At 63.0% G+C, this 19,025-nt stretch overlaps 1 protein-coding gene across 1 annotated transcript; it reads right to left on the bottom strand.

Annotated features, from left to right (window-relative positions):
* Window positions 1-8,112: 8,112 nt before the first annotated feature.
* Window positions 8,113-14,993, bottom strand: MRPL23 (mitochondrial ribosomal protein L23). The gene is made up of 5 exons (XM_079709082.1): window positions 14,919-14,993; window positions 13,135-13,257; window positions 12,178-12,260; window positions 11,451-11,524; window positions 8,113-8,326 (listed from the first exon to the last, which is right to left on the bottom strand). The coding sequence occupies exons 1-5, from the start codon at window positions 14,933-14,935 to the stop codon at window positions 8,162-8,164; spliced, it is 462 nt and encodes a 153-aa protein (XP_079565208.1). The 5' UTR covers window positions 14,936-14,993; the 3' UTR covers window positions 8,113-8,161.
* Window positions 14,994-19,025: the final 4,032 nt, after the last annotated feature.

Raw genomic sequence — 19,025 nt, 5'->3', positions numbered from 1 at the left:
TCGGGCCCTGGCTCCGGCCCCCCGCAAGAATGTTCCATGAGCCCCTTGGGCAAGCATGTGGCCCAGCATGCCAGGCCAAGCACGCCCGGCCGGCGCCTGCTCACCCTCCCACCCCGGGGTCACCGCCCGGCCCGGAGCCTTCCGGCCGCGTCCACCCTGCCCGTCTGGAGCCTCTTCCTCGTGGCTCTCAGGTCCCAGCTTCCTGCTGCAGGGAGCTTCCTGGTTCCCTGCCTTTCTGTCCCTGCAAACAGACCCTTGGCGACTCTTCCCGTCCTGCGTCCCGCACTGCACCCTCACACTCCAAGGTTGCTCTGCGGGTCACCCATCGCCTCGGTCCCTCCGCCGCTCCCTCAGTCTGTCTCCCTGCTCTGCCCAGGACACGCACCCAGCACCCCAGGCGGCACAGGGTTCCTGGGTGGGGAGGAGAGTCCAGGAGGAGCTAGGCCGACCTTAGGGACCAAGGCCAAGGCCACAGCAAGGGCTTTGGAATGGCCAGTGTGGCCACTTTCCGTTCCTCTCCTAGGGGCCTCTCGGGGGGTCTTGCAGTGCCTTGGCCCTGGGGTCCGGGGACCACAGGTCAGCAGCCCCTGGAAAAGCCTGAGTTCGTGGGAGCTTGGACCCGCCATTCTGGCCGGGGTCATCTTGACTGATGTGGACAGCTGCGTCCACCTCCCGAAGCTATTTCAGTTGTAGCAGGAGTCGGGAGGGCTGGCACGCAGGGCCCCCGGCATCCAGGCGGGCAACACGATATTTTCAGATAAAGGGCGTCGCTCATCATTCTCCTCGGGCAGCTGCCGGCCCCCCTTAACCCCTAAGCCCCAAAGGAGGCTCAGAACACACAGTTTTCCTGTTTTGTACCAGCCAAGGGGCCAAGGCGGATTTAGCCAGGGTGAGGCCAGGGGACAGGGAAGCAGGGGATGCTCTGGGAGGTGAGGACAGGCCAGGGACGGGTGCAGCAGCTGGTCCTAATCCCACTGGCCTCCTTCAGGACTGGCCCCACAGGGCCTCGCGCCTGAGTTTTATTTTTAGGAGGCAGCTTCTGCAACTTGGGCTGCCTTTTCTCGAGGACACAGGACAAACCCAGTGTGGTCACACACCAGGTGGCCCCAGGATCCAGGAGGGGTTTCCCCGGTTGTGGTCTCTGGGCTCTGGGGACAGGTGACCAGAATCTCAGGGCTGGAGCTCTGGGTGCGCCACCCCCAACACACTCGGCCACTCCTGCCCCTCGGGGGGTGAGTGTCGGGGGCCTTTCCTGAAGCCCCTCAAGGCCCCATGGGCCACCCGGCAGAGCAGCGGGAGGCGGGAGTTCACGAGCCCAGATCTGAGGAACACACTCGGGGTCGAGGGACACAGCAGGAAGGAACCTGGGAATGGAGGGCCTTCTTATCTTAAGTGGAAAGAGAACCAGCAGCAGCACAAAGCCCCCGCAACTGGTCGAGCCCCTGAGACCAGGCAGGGGACCCGGCGGTACCCCCAAACCACAGAGGAAGCAGGCAAGGGCGCCACAGACGCCAGGGGCCAGCGCGAGGCAGTGCGTGGGGCTGGGGGCACCCCTGGGGGCACTCTTTAAGAGGGTGAGATTGCCCAGGGTCTGGAGGAGTACAGAGACCCTGGACTTGCTCTGCAGGGACAGGCGGCTGGGGGGCCGCGTGGGTTGGGGGCCAGCGTGAAGGGAGGTTTCTGTCCTAGACCAGCAGGCCTGGTGGCACTTCCAAGGACGTAGCCTGATTTGGGGCCGCTACACTGGGCAGTGATGAGGTACCCACTTCTACGACCACCCCCTGCCCCTAGCCTGGACGCCACACGTACCCTTCCACAGCACGGCCGCTTGCCTGGGGCTTCTGCCGTGCCTGCCCTGCCGCACCGTGGCCTTGTGCGGGAGCTCACCCCCAACCAGGCCGCCACACCGGGCAGGGACACGGGACGTGGCAGGACGCACGGGTGGCCAGGTGTGGTGGTGGACAGCTACGGAGACAGAGACCTGGGCTGGGCAGGGGGCTCCAGGCTTTGCACGAAGCCAGAACACACCCTTGGGTGGAGAAGGGGACCCGGCATCAGGGGGACAGGGTCCTGGGAGCAGCCCTTGGGCACCTTCCTCCAGCCTGGCCCTGTCTCCCCGCCGGCCGACATGATCATGTCCACATTTTAGACAAGAAGGTCGAGGCTGCAGCCGAGGGCCTCCTGGCGGCAAGGCCAGCAGCTGGGGGTGAGGGGCGGGACGCCTGGCCCTCACAGCGCCCCCCAGGCCCCTGCCCAGGGGGCAGCCCTCGTCTGCTGGCCACTAGGAGCCAGGAGGGGGAAGCCTGTGTCCCCTGAAGTCCTCAGACGGGCCCCTCACGTCTGAGGTCCCCACAGCCTCCTGTTCCTTGGTGCTCTGGCCTCAGACACTGCAGAAGGGCCTTGGAGGGCCAGAGTGGCTGGGCTGAGTGTGTGCAGGTGGCCAGATGCGCCTCTCTCCAGGCAGCTGGCCTTCTGCTCCGCAGTCATGCCGGTTGGCCAGCAGCACCCGGTGCCCCAGCCTCCAGGTCCCTCCCCAAGGTGGTCCCGCAGGGAGTGGCTGCCGCCTCTGCCCACCCCTCTGTTCTGTCCGGTCGAGGACGTCGCTGTGGCGGCTCAGTGGAGCCCCGGAGCTGCAGGAGCCCAGGCCCCCCAGGGCCCCCCTCACTCGCTCACAAACGTGTGCACACACACCAACGGGACCCAGGGCCTCTGCACCGCCGGGTGCACACCGCACCCCCTCTGGCAGCAGGCATGGGGTTTTGTTAGGGCTACAAATCAGATATCACACGGTTTGGGGCTGACATGGGTTTTATAAAAACTATTTAGGGCCCTGGCCCCCGGTGAAGTGCCAGGGAGAACCTGGCAGGAGCATCAGCTGTTCAGGGCAGCTGGAACTCCAGCGTGGTCTGAAGGGAAGGCCCGGTGAGGTCAGCGCCCTGTGCTGTCCGCAGGGACGGGGCACCCCTACCTGGGGCCTGCATGAAGGCTTCTGGAGGCGCCTCCCCAACCCGAGGGACACGAGGGCCCGCCCCCGCAGTGGTCTTCTGAGGTCCCTCCGGAGTATTTCAGTCTTCCCCTCTGGGCAGTCAGCGGGCACGCTCCCGCAGGCAGCTGCCATTCTGCTGCCCTGTGCCCACTGCCCAGATGCTTGTCGCCCGGTGTCTGTGGCTGGCGGATCCAGCGGCCATAGGGAATGTCAGGGGGCTGGAGGAGGGACGGCAAGGTGGACGGCCCAGGGCCCCTGATGCCATGTCCCGGAAAGCTGCCCACCGCGCACGGCGGGAGGCTCAAAGCCCAGACGCTGCAGGTGCTGATGCCGAGGACGCTCGGGCACCGTCACATTCATCCAAACAGCAGCATCCCCGTACGTCAGGGCGTGTGCGGTCCTGTCTCCATCACCCGGGAGGGCCTGGTCTGGACCTGGCATTGGACGGAGGGCCAGGGGAAGGGGAGCAGCCACCTGGGACTCTGGCTGGAGGATTAAAGGGGCAGGTCACGCAGGGGAGCGGGTCAGAAGAAAGAGGGGCTGACCTCTGCCTGCAGAGTGGGCTGCTGGGTGCCCCAAACGAGGACTTTCCTCGGAGACACCCTCAGGGGTGCCCAGAGGGCTCCTGCATGGAGATGGGTACGCCCACACGGGAAGGAGAGGACCGTCGGCGAGGTGAATTGCACGCCGTGTGTCTGCTGGGACCCCTACGGAGGCCACGGGAGCTGCAGGGAGAGGAGAATCCAGCCCCGGGGGAGCCCCGGGACCCCAACTCTGAAAAGGCAGAACCAAGGATGCGCCCGGCGGAGCCAGGCCCAGGCCGGAGTGCAGCTGTGCAGGGACAGGACCGGGGTCCCCCAGGCCCGGCCCCGCACAGGGAGGAAAGCGGGCTGGGCTGCCTTCCCTCCGTCACAGCGTCAGGGGTCCAGGTCCACCCGAGGAGGTGGGGGCCAATCAAAGCCAGATGTGGGAGCAGCACGAAACATGGTGATTATTTTGACTAGGAAAAGCCCTATTTACAAAGAAATAATGAAGTGATCTGGGGGGGATTGGTGCTGGGGATGATCTCAGTCAGGAAGGAGCGACACAGATGCTGAACAGGTCGGCCTGGCGGGCCGCGTGGGGAGCCGTCCTGGCCGCTGCCTCCCGGGCCAGTGGCCCAGGTGTCCCTGAGTCCGTCTTGGGGTGTCTGGACCAAGCCCTGTGGGGTGCAGCTCCCTCTGGGCAGGGCGGGTGGGAACCTGGGAAGGAGACCCAGGTCTCCGGGGCACCTTTTCCTTTCTCCCAAGAAGCCAAGCGCCCCGTGGCCAGGCCGGGGAGGCAGGTGTGGGGCGCTGGCAGAAATAGAGGGGCTGCCCTGGGGTGGGGCGCCCCTGAGCACAGGGTGACGTGCAGAGAGAGCCGGCTCAGCTCTGAGAGGAGGCGGAAACCTTCGTCCTGACGGGACTCAGTGTCGGTTACAAGGATGGGACAGGCACCCACACGCAGGGCGACTTGGGGACCAGTGCATGCGTGTGCCAGCCCCCGTGCCTGGGGAAAGGAGGGTTTCCGAGGGCCGGAGCTGAGTGTCTTTTGGCCCCGAGGTGTGGCATTTAGGGAAGGAGAGAGGCACAGGGATGGGGGTCCTGGGGCTGTCTGGAAACCCCCTACCCGTGCCAGCCCCTGACCCCGACCCTGACCCCAGTGGAGCTCCCAGGGCCCCGAAGGGGCAGGCTGTTTGACATCCCCGTCCAGGCCCTGTCCAGCAGCCGGGCAGTTTGTGGATGTGGCCCATCTCTCCACAGCCTTCGGGGACTTTCAGGGACTGATAAACACCCTTGTTGGTGGTGAGGCAGCCCCGGCCTCCTGTGAAACATTCCAGGCTCAGCACCCGACATCCCCGAGCAATGATAACACACATGCCAAGCGCCATCCACAGACAAACAGACACACAGACTGTGGCCCATACACGCAATGGAGGGGACGTCGGGTGCTACAGCATGGGCCCGAGGGCGTGATGCTGAGTGACAGAAGCCAGCACAGACTCCATTTCCATGAAGCGTCCAGAACAGGCAAATCCGCAGAGACGGAAGCAGGCTTGTGTCGCCGGGGCTGGGGTGGGGACTGGGGGGTTGGCGCGTGTCGGCAGGAGGGTGCGGGGTTGCTCTGTGGGTAGCGTGAGAATGTGTTCAAACTGATCACAGTGATAGGTGCACCCCTGCCTGAACACTAAGACATCAAATGACACACTTTCGATGGGGGACTGTAGGGATGTGAACCATATCCCAATAAAGCTGCTTGAAAACAGAAAAGAACAGCCCTTGACCAGCTAGCTCTTCTGCCCTTTGTGCTGTGAGGGGGTGGCGAGTGCATCTTTACAGCCAGGAAGCAGGGCGGCAGCCGCAGCCTCCAGCTTCAGTGACAATAGTGGCTGGGGGCCCACCTGGACCCCGCCCCAGGCCCTGCCCGATTCTCAAACCCGCGGACAAGGCGGGGCTCTCCCGTGTGGCCGAGCTGCCGTGCTGAACTGGGGGGTCCACCAGTGACTCGCACACACTCGTGCATTCGTTCATTCATGAATGGAGTTCAGAACTACAGGAAAGTCGGGAGGTGGGAGAGGACCCCCTCCAGAGTCACCCTCAAGGGGACTGATTTCTTTAGTTTCCTTTGTGTTTTAAGGCCTTGGCGGGTGGGGTGGGAGGGGCAGCTCAGACGACTGGCTGTGTCCCTGGGCCCGGGTCCCCTGCTGAGGCCGCCCAGAGGCCAGAGGATGGAGCCCCCGACTCAACTGGGGGTCCCAGCTGCAGAAGTGAGCGGGCCCCCCACCCCCGGCCGAGGGGCCCAGCCAAGCGGTGGGTCACCTGCAGTCGGTTACTTAAACGATGCACATGAAGCTGGGATGACAGCGTGATGCGGCCCCGGGGAGACTCTGGCCCTTGAAGAGGAAAACCAGACGCTGGCGGAGGGGCTGCAGCCAGATGGGCTTCCGCTCCATCCTGGCAGCCCTGGCGGCCGGGCCTCACCTGGAGCTGCTGGGGGGTCTGGGATGCGTCCCGTGGGCCACAGGCCGGGACTGCTGCAACTATAACTCATCAGCACAGGCCTGCTGGCTCCAAGCAGGGCCCGTGGCAGCCACAGGGGACTGAGAAGGCGGCTGGCCCAGCCCCCAGCACCTCCCCTCGCGGGCTCTGCTTGCCGTAACCTGGGTCTCACAGCCCCCGCAAGGCCACGAATGGCCATAAAGAAGGGGGGACGCGGGGGGCGGTGTCGTGGGGTCTAGCCCTCTTCCTTTGTCCATTTACTTTCCCCCAGGCGCTGGCCCGGGGTGCTCCTGGCAGGGCTGTCCCCACGGGAAAGCAAGCCCTCAAGTCCACTGGGTCGGGCCCTCCCTGTTCTCTGTCCCACGTGAGGCTGTCCAGCAAAGGCATGAGTGGGGAGGACGACACCCAGCCCAGGGGCCCCCAAGAGACCCTCCTCTGGTCCCCACGTGTGGAGGAGCACAGGGGAAGAGGGTGCTTGGACCAGAAGCCTTGACCACCATCTCCCAGCCGGGCAAGGAAGAGGGAGACCGAGGCTCGGAGAAGACGATCACAGGGCCCACCGACCTGGGGCAGAGAGACCTCCCTGCCAAGCCTCCAGCCTCCAGCCAGGGAGGGGCAGGGGTGTCAAACAGCGCCTTCTCAAGGCTCCGTGCCTGGGGAAGGCGAGCAGCCCCCCAGCTGAAGGCCCGTTTCCTGTTGCTCAGCGCCCTGCAAGGCAACCCCACCCCTGCCCCGCACACTCGGCTCTGAGCCGGACACCCTGTGTCCCACCCCCACCCGGCGCCGCTGTGGCCACTCCATCCACCGGCCCTGGGGGTGCTGAGGACACTGAGGGCGCCACGGCCCGCCTCCGTGGCCGTGACCGGCAGATGCCAGGCCCTGGGGGATGTGGAGGGCACAGCGAGGACAGCAGGGGGCCGCCGCGTGGGAAGGGCCTGGGGGCTGCGTCCGAGGCGTGCGGGCGGCCAGCTCTGGAAGTGCAGCAGATGAAGGATGGGATTCCTCCCCTGGCCCTGAGTCGGGGTCCTCGGGGCCCCATGAATTATTTCTCTCAGGAAAATACCATTGACTCCGTTCTCCAGCCTCCCTCCCGGCCTTCCCCATCACTTTAAATCAACGCTGAAGGGTGGAGTTTGCCCGGACCTTCACCCTCCAGCCGGAGGGGAGCTTCAAAGGCCCACGTGACGCCCCCCATGTCCCTCGGGGTGGAGGGGGCCGGCCAAGCCGGCTCCCCACTGTGCCCCCCACGGAGGGAAGAGCCAAGCTCCAGAACGGGGACCCGGGAGGCCGCGGAGGAGGGTAGTCCCTGAGCCCTCGTGGCATCTGGCATCTGTGTCCCACCCCAGGGGCAATGTGGCCTGATTCCCCGAGCGCGCCCACGATGCCTTCTTGCTTGTTCCCCAGATCTCCAGGCCCGCGGACAAGCAGAGACGGGCCCAGCCAACCCAGTGCGGCCTCACCGCCCCCCTGCCCGGGGGCGGCTGCGGGGCGCTGGCTCCCGGGGGCGCTCAGGGTTAGGCTTTTAGCTGCAGAGCGTGATTCAGAGAGAAATCAAGTTGTGGGTGCATCTCAGGAACCGGAGATGCAGGGAACCGGGCTCCTGGACCCCCCGGGACCAGCGCCACCTCTACCCTACCCCGCGGGTCCCCAGGTGCTGGTCGTCCCCGACGGCGCTCCGCTTCCCACCCGCAAGCCTTCGGCTGGCAATCTTTCCAGACGCGGCCTTGCTCTGGACTAGTCCCCTAAACCCCACTCTCTCTGGATCCCCCACCCTCCCTGCTCAAGACCACACTGGACTGTGCCACCCTGGACCCCCAGCCCGGAAGGGCTCTCTCCCGGCAGCCACCCCGACCCCTGCCCTCAGCACTCACTCTGATCTCCCCCACAAACCGCCCGAAGCAAGATCTTAAACAGAGCAGATCAGGATGACTTCCTGGGTGCTCTGGAAGTGGGCCTCCCCGCAACTGGACAGGGTTCTGGGCCTGCCTGGCGCGCCTTGGGCCCACGGGACCAGGACGAGACACGCGGGCACACCCGAGGCCAGGCCCCTGCTCTCAGGGTAGGGGCACGGCCCAGAGCGCAGAGCACAGGGTGGGGGGCCTGGGCCAGTCTCCACAAGCAGCACTTTTATTTGAGCTGAGCTGTCAGCCGCCCGTCACAGGCCGAACCAGCCGGGGACACCCCCGCGCCGGGGGTCGCAGCTCTGCCTCCGCCGCTGGTCTTCCAGGACCTGGTGCTGCAGGTCCTCAGTCGCAGAACTGCCTTCAGGCCTCTTTTCCTCAGGAAACAGATCTGGGAACGTGAAGGTCTGTCCGTGCGCCTGGGGAGAACAGACACGGGCTCAGCCTGCAGCGCGGGCGGGACGGGCTAGGAGCCCCGTGGGAAGGTCCGTGGCCAGATGGAACCCGCCCGCCCGTCGCCTGCAGGACAGACGCAGGCCGGGCCCCGGCCCTCCGCGGTGGAAACCACTGCTGTGACAAGGCCCCTCATCGAGGCCAGCTCTTCAGGCAGCGTGTCCCCATCCGGGGGAGCCCAGCAGAGCACCCACTCCCGGCACGAGTCGCCCGACCATACTGTGGGCAGGGGTGAGGAAACAAGGCACAGACAGTGTCTGCTGCCTCCCTGGAACGTCTTCCACCCAAAATACCTACAGGCCTTTACCCACATTAAAGACTAACCCTCCTCCCGGCTCAGAGCTTGGCAAATAAAACGCATGTAACGTACAAAGAAACGTACATGCGAGCAGTCTATAAATCAAGACCGGCTTTGCAAATTAACTGGTTTTACGTCTTTCACTAGAAGTTCAGAACACGTGAGTGCCGGCCAAGTCCCAGCCCGGACCCCCAGCACGTGGCCGGGGTACCAGCCTGGCCCGTCAGTGGGCTGGAGGGAGGAGGGGACCCCAAACAACGTGAGGTGCGGGGCCACCTCCACGTGCTACACATCGCAAAGCAGCTCCAAGGATGGGGGGGCGCAGGGGGACGACCCGGGCCAACACTCCCAGGGCTGCGCCGTCCACCTCCAGACGGGCAGAGAAGGACCGGATCTGGAAAATTTTAATAAGTAAAATCAGTGAAGTGCGCTTGGTTCTTGGAGACCCTTGTTTTGTAAAGAAATTTGGATTCGGGCAGGCGGCCAAGCGTGATCTGAAACAGCCCACATACTCGGCCCTGAGAACGGGAGGTTTATAAATCCTGCTCACATGGCGCGGAGTGCAGGCCCCGAGTGATGAAAGGCAGCAACCGTGTGCTCGGTAGCCAGCCTGCAGGAGGATTCGCTTACACACTTCAAAACTTTCTTTCTTCTTCTTTAAAATACCAAAGGGCAATAGTTTACATGCAGGGCTGATTGCCCAGAATGGGGGATTTATGTTTAATATACCGAGGTGATTCTGCTAGTTTTCTGAGGTGGGGGAAACCCAAAATGACATTTTAAAATATAAATACAAAGATGGCAATCCGCAATAGCTTGGGAAAAAACGGAGGGCGCCGCTGGGAGAAATTCCTCGTTTCTCACCGAGACAAGCGCCGGGTGTGGGGGCCGACTGCGGCTCGCGGGGGTTCCCTTCCTAGAGAAATTCACCTTGTACTTTCAGAAATAAAAGCCTCCACCCTTCCAAAGCTGATCAGCGGAGAAGAACAGGAGGGGAGGAAAGTGTCGCGGTGAAAAGCGAAGACGAAGACGCGGGCCCGGGCCGGGGACGGTGAGGGGCGGGCGGGGTCGGGGGAGCAGGCTCTCTGTCACCAGCAGGCGTCAGCGTCAGCCTGGGGGCCGAGGCTCCTTGCTGTGGGGTGACCCAGGCTCGCTAGCTCCCCGACTCTGGGCCAAAGAGACGGTTATCAGCTCGTGGGAGGAAACCCGGGACCCCCACTACGGGGGACCAGCTTTGCCGAAGCAGCCAACTCCGAACAAATCCGGGAATTTCACTTGTCTTTCGGATGGACCTCTGTGTGCTCTGCGATCAGCTCGGTGATGAGAAGCCCAGAAACGAGGCCCCAAGGGACACATGGGGAGGACATCTCCACAGACGGAGGACAGAGAGGGGACCCCTTCACGGGGCAAGTGTCCAGCCCCCCGGCCGGTTTCCAGGCACAGATCTGCCGGAGTCGGGAGGGGTGGAGGTGGGGGGGATCCGTTACAAATTTAATTTTGCAACGGAGGGAAGCGTGCCCGGCGGGGACGCCCTGTGCTCCCACTTGTGCTGCCCTGATTTCACAGGGGAAGAAAGGCGGCCGGGTGGCAGCTGCAGATACCAGATCCCAGGCCGCGCAGCTCAGCTTCCAGAGCGAGGTGGGGCCCGGGAAACGCAAGGGCTCGGATGACTCAAAAGCCACTTGTAACTATAGCTCTCGCTGAAGGGCCTCGTGGCGAATGCCGACATATGGGGTGTCAACCGGCGTGCCGTGACAAAGACAGATGGCCCGATTTAACACAGAGGACACAGGCGTCTTTATAAGGCCAACGGCCACTCTCCCTGCCTGGACTGGCTGATTTTATGCACAGCAAATATTAGGCCAAATAATTACGGGGGCCCCTGTTTAGAACAACTGTGACTGTTTTTCAGAAAAGCTGCCATGCTAACTTGGTCTTTCAACAAACTGCCTCCTAAGGCCCAAAATAGGCCCTGGGGCCGGAGGGTGTTTTCATAATAGCGCTACTGCCATCTAGCGGCCCTGGGGCCCGCGGGCTCCCCGCTCTGACCCAGGCTGTTTACGAGGAAACTAAAGAAACTGGAAGACCCCCCCACCCCCTCCCCCGCCGCCCAGGGTTTCAAATGCAGGGCAGTTAACAGACTCTGTGGGCAGGTCCAAGGTCACCTGCCCCGGCAGAGGAATCCTTCCCACAGCCCCCGGGGCCTTGGTGCTGGGTGGCCAAGGCTGTCCGTTCTGAGTCAAGAGCATATCTGGGAAAGCGCATCTGGGGGCAGCTCAGGCTGGAAAAGGAAGAGCCCGGAAAGGGGCTTGGAAAACGCGAGCCTTCCTCCAGCCAGGTCTGGGTTTCGGTCAGCAAAGGCTCAGATGGGGTGCGGGACCCTCTTTCCGGAGCCCCTCGCTCCGTGTGTGCCACACCCCCGCAGTCCAGTCCAGTCCAGAGGAGAAGGGGTCAGCCAGGACCCCAGCACACCCCAAGCGGTCTGGCTTGACACTGAGGCCCCAGCAGGAACCTCCACCCCCATGGCATTAACTGCGTCCTTGCTTTGACGCTTGCCAGCCCTGGTTTCTGTCTGAACCCACCACCAAGCCCAGCGGGCCCACATCCGCCCACTGCGCATCCAGGGCTGGCCCCCCGAGAAGTTCCCCAACACCCGTCCCCTCCCACCTCTGAGCTGTGCTTTGAACCCCAGCTCCTCCGGGGGCTCCATGTGGATTAGAACTAGGGCCAGCCTGGGGCCCCAAGATCATGCCCACCCCCCGGCCCAGGTCACGGTCGGGGTGAGCGCTCACCAGCTGCACATAGGCCACCTTGTAGTCTGGTTTCTTTACCCTGATGTTCCTGTAATCCCTCCTCCTGTTGGAACCTGTTGGAAGCGGCGGGGGGGCGGGGGGAGACAAAAACCTTCACTCCCAGCATGAAGTTTTCAGTCCCACTACTCCAGGAACCCACTTTCTAGAAACAGGCAAACACGCAGGCACCTTCGGGCTACAGACTGCAGGCGGCACGCCCTGGGCCACTAGGCCAGGCTCGCACAGGCAGGCGCCACCACCGCCGACCTCCGCTCGGCAAAAACCCAAACGTGTCTAAAATAACTCAAGAAACGCTTTCTGCCCTGTCAGCACAGAGACTCTTGCTGCTGACCTCCCCTCGACGGAGGGTCGTCATATTTACAACTGGGCAACCGGGGGTTGGGGGGCAGGGGTCAACAGGAAGGAACGAGAAAGGCCCAGGGGAATAAAAACAGTGCTTTGCTGACCGACCCGGGGGCAGGCGGGGAAGCGGGTGGGTGGGTTGAGTGTGGGGCCCTGCTCTGAGCAGCCGGCAGGGCCGGGCCACCCAAGTTCCAGCCCTGGGAGGCCACCTCCCCCCTGTGTGTGCCTCAGTCTCCTCATGTGCAAAGGACCACATGCCAGAGTGGCTGCGAGGGGGACCAGGCCAGCGACACGGGCAGCCTAGCCCACAGGAGCTCCGCGGAGGAGCCCACACCAGAGGGCAGCCCCCGCCCTGGGCACCCACCGTGCTGCACCCTTGTCCGCACGGCAGCCACGGGCACATTGTAAATGCGCTCGAGATAACTCCTGAGGTCCACTCTGGTCATCCTGGGGCAAAGGAGAAGGAAAGGAAGTCTGAACAGGGCCGAGGTACAAGGCGGCCCGCCCGACGGGGTGAGCTGCCGACCGCAGGCCCCGGGTGGGAGCGGGCTCGGGGGAGGCCAGGGCTGAGGCCGGGCCCTGCTGACTCCGGAGATGCAGCCCCTGGTCCCCACCCAGCACACTTGCATCCGGACGCAGCAGTGAGGGGGTGACGGGGGACCAGCCCCCAGGACCCAGTTCTCTTCTCCCTCCCACTGGCCACACTCCCTGGGGGCCCAGCTTTCAAGGGGAGGGACGGGGCGGTCTGCGAGTGCCCCCTGGCTGCCAGGAGCTGCCCGCAGCGCCCAGCCACCCGCTCTGCAGCTGCTGCCCCGCCCGCAGCACCCTCCCGGCAGGCGCTTCCCAGAAATGACGGTCAAGGGGATGGTGGGCTAGGTCCCATTCCCTCTTCACCCTACATGGGCCTCACGCGGAAGCTCAAGCCAACCCCGGAACCCCTCAGACTTCAGCATGGGACACAGGGAGGCTGTGTCCCTTCGGTAACTGGGGCCTCCATGAAGGCCCCATTTGAGGATGAAGAAAGCTTTGGAAGCCACGGTGAGCGGGTGCAGGAGTCACAGCCCAGCCTCCTGGAAAGAGCAGCCAGGACCGAGGCAAGAAAAGAAGCCAGGTCTCAGGCCAGGCTTCCCAGGGGGCGGCGGGGAGCACGACACCCCAGGGCTCTGCACACACCAGACCTGGACAGTGCGGAGCTGCCTGCATAATTTTCACGGCAGGAAGAACCTTGCTTGTGAGTGGGGTTCGGTGGCACCTTTAGGGCTGTGGGCCCCTCAGGGCACTCCCCAGCCTGAATTCCTCTGGGGGCGGGTGGGGGGCTTACTCCATGGGGATCCGGAACTGCACAGTGTCCTCGGGCTGGGCCATGCCGGGCCGCACCAGCTGGATGAAGAAGTTGGTGCGGAAGACCCGGAGCTGGGGGTTGCCCAGCTGGTACAGAGGGTACCTGCAAGGGGGAGAGGGGTCGTGTCAAACGCTCAGAACACGAGGCTTCCGGGACACCCCAGCAGAGTCCACAGGTCATCACGCCATGGGGCCGGGGAGCCAAGGGGGCAGTCACCCACAGGCCACCCCCTTTGCTCACCCGGCGTGAGCAGCCAGTCCCCAGTCCCCGGGGCAGTGTGGCCTGTTGACCCCCAAGGTCAGCCTTTGGAAAGGACCGGTGAATGATTCATGAACAGAGGCCAGAGGACATGCCCACCCCACCCCGTAAACAGGCTCAGAGTCATGTGTTTGTTCAAAGTGCCGGTCCCAAAGGCACGCGGCCCCCGCATGGCTGTCACCCTCCAGGAATGGGCCCCACACAGGGCACGCCCTCTAGCTCCCTTCAGCTCAGGTGAGGTGGGATCGGTCAGAACCAGCTTATTCTGCACTGGCCCACCCCCGTGGTGGGGAAAGGGATGGGGCCACCTCCACACCCCCTGTGCTGGGAACGCCAGCTCATCCTTGACAAGCGTGAAGATCAAAAGATAAGAGGCTCAGGAGAGATGGTGTGTGCAGATCACCAGCTACAAGCTGACCGCCCACCTGCCCCGCCCCCAAAACCCCCAAAGTGAGCAGAGGCATCTAGAAGGTGCAGGCGGCCACCACCTGCGGCTCCCACCCAACTGCCCCTGCCAGCTGGACCCATGCCCCGGTGGGGTTTGGTGGGCCAGGAGGGCCACACTGCCAACTGGGCCTCGGGGCTGGGGTGAGGAGTGGGCCCAAGGTCCACAGGGGCGGCAAGGGGGCCAGGGGACGGGTCTTGGTGGAGGGTGGGAGCAGGGGCTGAGGATGCCATCTAGGGTCCCTGGTGACCAATTTGCAGCACAGCACATGGCCCCTGATCTCGGGGAGCACCCAGCACCAGGGAAGGGGGCTCAGTGAAGCCATATCTCATGCTGCCTCTGGGCCTCACAAATCTGGGGAGCGTGAGGGGGTCAGGAGCCGAGGTCCAGGGTGTGGCACCCTGAGGGGGCAGGGCTCAGGCACCCTGGCACAGGCCGGGGCACCCGCAGAAGAACGAGTGCTGAGCTGAGTGCTAGGTAACGTCTCCCAGGGTCTCCTGGCGACCCAGTCCCACGTGGCAGCTGCCCCATTAGAACCTGGTGGCACAGCCTTCTCCGCTGTGCCGGAGAGGCGGGAGGGGCAGGTTCTGGAAGCGCAGGGCTGCTCGTCCAGGACCGAGCCTCGCTCTGCCCTCGTGGGGGTCCAGGCCGGCGGGCGGCCACCCAGGCTCACACCTTCCCCCTGGTGACCAGCGGCGAGCACTGCAAGGGGCGCAGTCTGGGGCCCCTGGGGAGCTGCGGGGGTGGGGGGCGCCGTGGGCCGGGGGGGACAGAAGCCCGAGGTCGGCAGAGCCCAGACCCGCCAACCTTCTCTCCCACCCGCCCTCGCCAAGCGGCAGGCCCGACCCCCAAGGGGCGGCCCGGGCCCCTACGGCTCCGGAACGACCACCCCCTCCCCCAAGCCCGCCCCGCCCCGCCCCGCCCCGCCCCCACGGGCGCCTCGACGCCGCACGTTCCGCGCGGGGCTCTGAGTCACGTCCCCGCGGCCCGGCACGGCCCCCGCAGCAAAGTCCGGGCGCGGCCACGCCCCCCCACCCCGCACCCCGGGACCCCCACTCACAGCACATTCCGCGCCATCGCCGGCTTCCGGGGCCGCGGGCGGAAGGAGGGGCGCGCCCGGCCCGGCCCCGCACCGCCGCAGCGCCCCCTGGCGCCCGGGAGGACGCGCGCAGCCCACGCACCTGGGCCGCACCTGGCGGCCCCCCCACCAGCCCCACCAGCCCCACCACCCCGCGCACCTGAGCTCCACCTGACTCCCGAAGCTCCGCACACCCAGTACCCACTCCCCACCCCTCACGCCCCGCTCATGCCCTGCAGCACACCCCAGTCCCACATGTCCCCCCTCCACCTTGGGCCCAGCACACCAGTGGACCACCACGCATGGCCCCCACGCACCGGGCTGTGCCCAGGATAACTGCAGGTCATCCCGCCCAGAGCCTGCCACCCTTCCAGCTGCTGGCCAAGGTGGGAGGCTGGGGGAGTTGGGGAGGGGAGGGTGTGTCGGAGGCCCCTCTCTCCACCCGGCAGAGGTGGTATCCTCCCTCCCTCCCTGGCCCCCACCCCAGTCCTTCTGGCCGGCCCAGCTGGGCCCTGCCCTGGGCCCCTCTCCCCGTCCCCTGAGACCCCCCAAACAGGAGCCCCAGCCACGCCTCCCCGTGAGGCTGCTGGCTGCTCCAGGCCTCTGCTGGGCACCCCACTTCCAGCCTCCGCACAGCACAGCCCTCACGGGGGACCCCTCCATAGGGCCAAACCCGGGGCCCACTGCCCACCCCCCCAGCAGACACACACACAGCAGGCAGACCTGTGGGGAGGAGAGGGCCGCAGCCGCCCTCCTGCCGGTCCCGGTCCCCAGGCCCTGCTCTTCCCGTTGTCCCCTCTGCTCCCCGCTTCTAGCCTCCCCCAACCAGACTGTCTGGTTCCCCTGTACACCCCACAGCACCCCACCCTAAGTGCTCTTCAGGGCAGGGAGGGCATTCCACAGTCTGCAGGGAGAGAAGGGACCCCAGGAAGCAGGGGAAGGTCCCTGCGGGGAGGCCGGGAATGGAATGGCAAGGAGGCAAGAGCAGAAGGGACCTGAGGAGGCGCAGGCGTCGCGCCCCTGTGAGGGGCTGGGTGCCGGGGAGGGGGCTGGAGCGCCCTCCGTACTGGACTGTTTGGTGGTGGAGACCTTACGTGGATGCGTCTAGGATGAAGAAACTGACATTGGGGAGTGGGTGCTGGGGAGGGGCCAGCTGTGACTGGGCGGGGGGGGACAATGGCCTGCTGGGGAGGGGCCAGCTGTGACTGGGGGCAGACAATGGCCTGCTGGGGAGGACCAGGGGAGGGCAGAGAAATGTCCGGCCCTTGTGGGGTGGAGGGGGTCCAGGCTCGTTTGCAGGGGGACACGCCATGCTGGAGGGGGCCTGAGCTGTAGGGGCTGCTGTGCCAGGGCCCCGTGAGGCTGACAGGTGACCTTGGCAGGGCTCAAGGAGGTGGGGAGATGGCTGGAGCTGGAAAATGGGGGTCCCCGGACTTGGAAGCCAGGAGGCTTTCTTCTTCTTTCTGTAAAGCTTTAACTCAGCAGCCATATTCCAACCCAGAGGTCCTGATGTTGCTCAGAGATGTGTCCGGAACTGGAGCTCAGAGCCCTGCGGGCCTGATGGGAGGGGCCGTCGTTAGGCGCAGCGCTGGATTTCAGTGGGCGTTGCTCTGATCGGTGGGGCTGAGGGAGCTGAGGTCCTCGAGGAGGGTGGGGCAGGGACGGGGTCTCAACGGTGCAGGCCCTCAACACTCAGACCCTGCTTCTCTGATGATCTGCCAACTGGATTCCTCCACTCAAGGCCTGGGACCTGTGAGTGTAAGGTGGGTCTCGACCCCCAGCCGGGGGAGCCCACGTGTGGCCCTCCTCTCCTCCTCCTTCCCCTGTGTCATCCCATCTATCCCCTCACTGCTCTTCGTGGCTTCACGTGGCTAAGTTTGCCAAGTAAAGGAGAGGAGGCCCAGTTAAATCTGAAGCTCAGATAAACAACATTTTTTTGTTATTTGTTTTTTAATAGACTCTTTTAAGAATGATTTTAGGCATACAGAAAAATTGCTGAGAAAGTACAAAGAATTCCCTATACTCTGTCTCTCCTGCCCCCCATTCTCCCATATTATTAACACTTGCACTCATGTGATACAATTGTTACAATGGATGGACCAATGCCTATACATTAGTATTAGCTGAAGTCCTTAGTTCCCATTAAGGTTCGCTCTTGGTGTTGCACATTCTACAGGTTGTGACGGCTGTATAATGACCTATGTCCACCGTTACAATATATCCTACAGAGTGGCTGCACTGCCTGAAACCCATCTGTCCTCCTCCTTTTCGCCCCTCCTCCTAGCCCCTGGCAACCGTAGGTCATTTGACTGTCTCCATGGTTTTGCCTTTTCCAGAATGTCCTGTGGTTAGGATCATACAGTATGTAGCCTTTTCAGATTGGCTTCTTTCTCTTGGTCATATGCATTTATGTTTCCTCTGTGTCTTTTCATGGCTTGATAGCTCCTTTCTCTTTAGCACTGAATAATATTCCATTGTCTGAGGTACCACAGAAATGTATCCACTCACCCACTGAAGGGCATCTTGGTTGCTTCCACATTTTGGCAATTATGAATCAGCTGCTATAAACCTCCAGGTGCAGGTTTTTACATGGACGTAAGTTTTCAACTCCTTTGGGTAAGTACCAAGGAGCATGATGCCTGGATCTTACGGTGAGAGTGTGTGTAGTTTTGTAAGAAACCACCAAGCTTGTCTTGCAAAGTGGCTGAGCCATTTTGCACCCCCACCAGCAACAATGCGGATTCTGTTGCTCCACATTCTCGCCAGCATTTGTTGGTGTCAGTGTTTAGGATGTGGGCCTAACAGGCATGTAGGGATATAATTCTTTTATTTTTTAACACACATTTTCATTTGCTAGATCTGACATCCCTACCTGGGGCCCCACCACGCCTTGGTGCTGGGGAGGCCCAGAAGTGGCCCAGGGGAGGAGGACCCCCCCATGGGCAGGTGAGGGGATGGGTGGTGAGCAGGAACCTTCCTGGGAGGGCAGCTTCCCCGCTGCGCTTTGCAAGTCAGACTGGGGAGCTGGGGCTTCTTTCAGAGAGCAGTGGGCATCCCTGTAGTGCTCCAAGGGAGGGACAAGATGAGCTTGGAAGCAACTTGGGGCTACAGCTGAGGATGCGGGCACCTGAATAAAATAAAAGAGTGAGATACACTGGACTCCCTTGGAAATGTGGGGTGGGGAAGGGTAACAGAGGTTGGAGGGGGCTTAAATGAGGCCGTCAGAGAGGCCCCACAGAGGAGACAGCATTTCCAGGGCATGCAGACAGCACGTGCAAAGGCCCCCAGGCAGATGGGAGGGATGCGGAGGGCGAGGTGTGGGGAGGGGGCTGGGAGCATCCATGCTCTCTAAGCACCAGGCCCTCAGATCTCCCTGGGTTCACAGACCCAGGAGCGGTCCAAACCCCATCTTTCTGGGTTTGGGGGGGGCTTCACTCTAGTTGATTAAATCATTGGCCACTGATCATGGATTCAACCTCCAGCCCGTCTCTACTCCTCTGCTCAGGGTTGGCTCTCCTGACAGCAGCCCCCTTCCTTGGGTCTTTTCCCAAAGCTTCCTCATGAACAGAAACCCAGTAGCGCTGCAAAGGGACTTGCTATGAATATGAATAACGAGACACCCATTTCACCTTCATGGCTCTCAGCGGTTTAAAGAACCGAGGACAAAAGTCCAAATATTATAATAAATGATGCTCCCATCGGTCTGACTGCTCAGGAAATTCCAAGGGTCTTGGGAGGAAGCTGGCAGTCAGGGAGTGGGGACAAAGACCAGACATATATCACTTATAAATCTCTGTATTACAGCCTGTTTTTGTAACTTGGGAGACTCCAAATGTTTCAGAAAGCTCTGAGGACAATTCCAAAGAGGGAAGGGAGCAGACCAGTAAATACGTGATTCTGATAAAGGGGTACGTGCAATCAAGCACACATCTTGTAGAAGATGTTTTTAATGGTTTTAGTGCTTTTCTAAGAATGGGAAGACGCAGGAAACTGGGTTCATAACATTTTCTCCTGAAAAACTATCTGAGGGCCAGTTCTGCCAGTTTTCCCAGAGTGCCTCATCCTGCCCTTTGTCCTGGACTTCTTTTA

The sequence above is a fragment of the Hyperoodon ampullatus genome (genome assembly GCF_949752795.1).
Source record: "Hyperoodon ampullatus genome assembly, chromosome: 7".
NCBI lineage: Eukaryota > Metazoa > Chordata > Mammalia > Artiodactyla > Ziphiidae > Hyperoodon > Hyperoodon ampullatus.
This window is presented reverse-complemented; position numbering and strand designations above follow the sequence as displayed.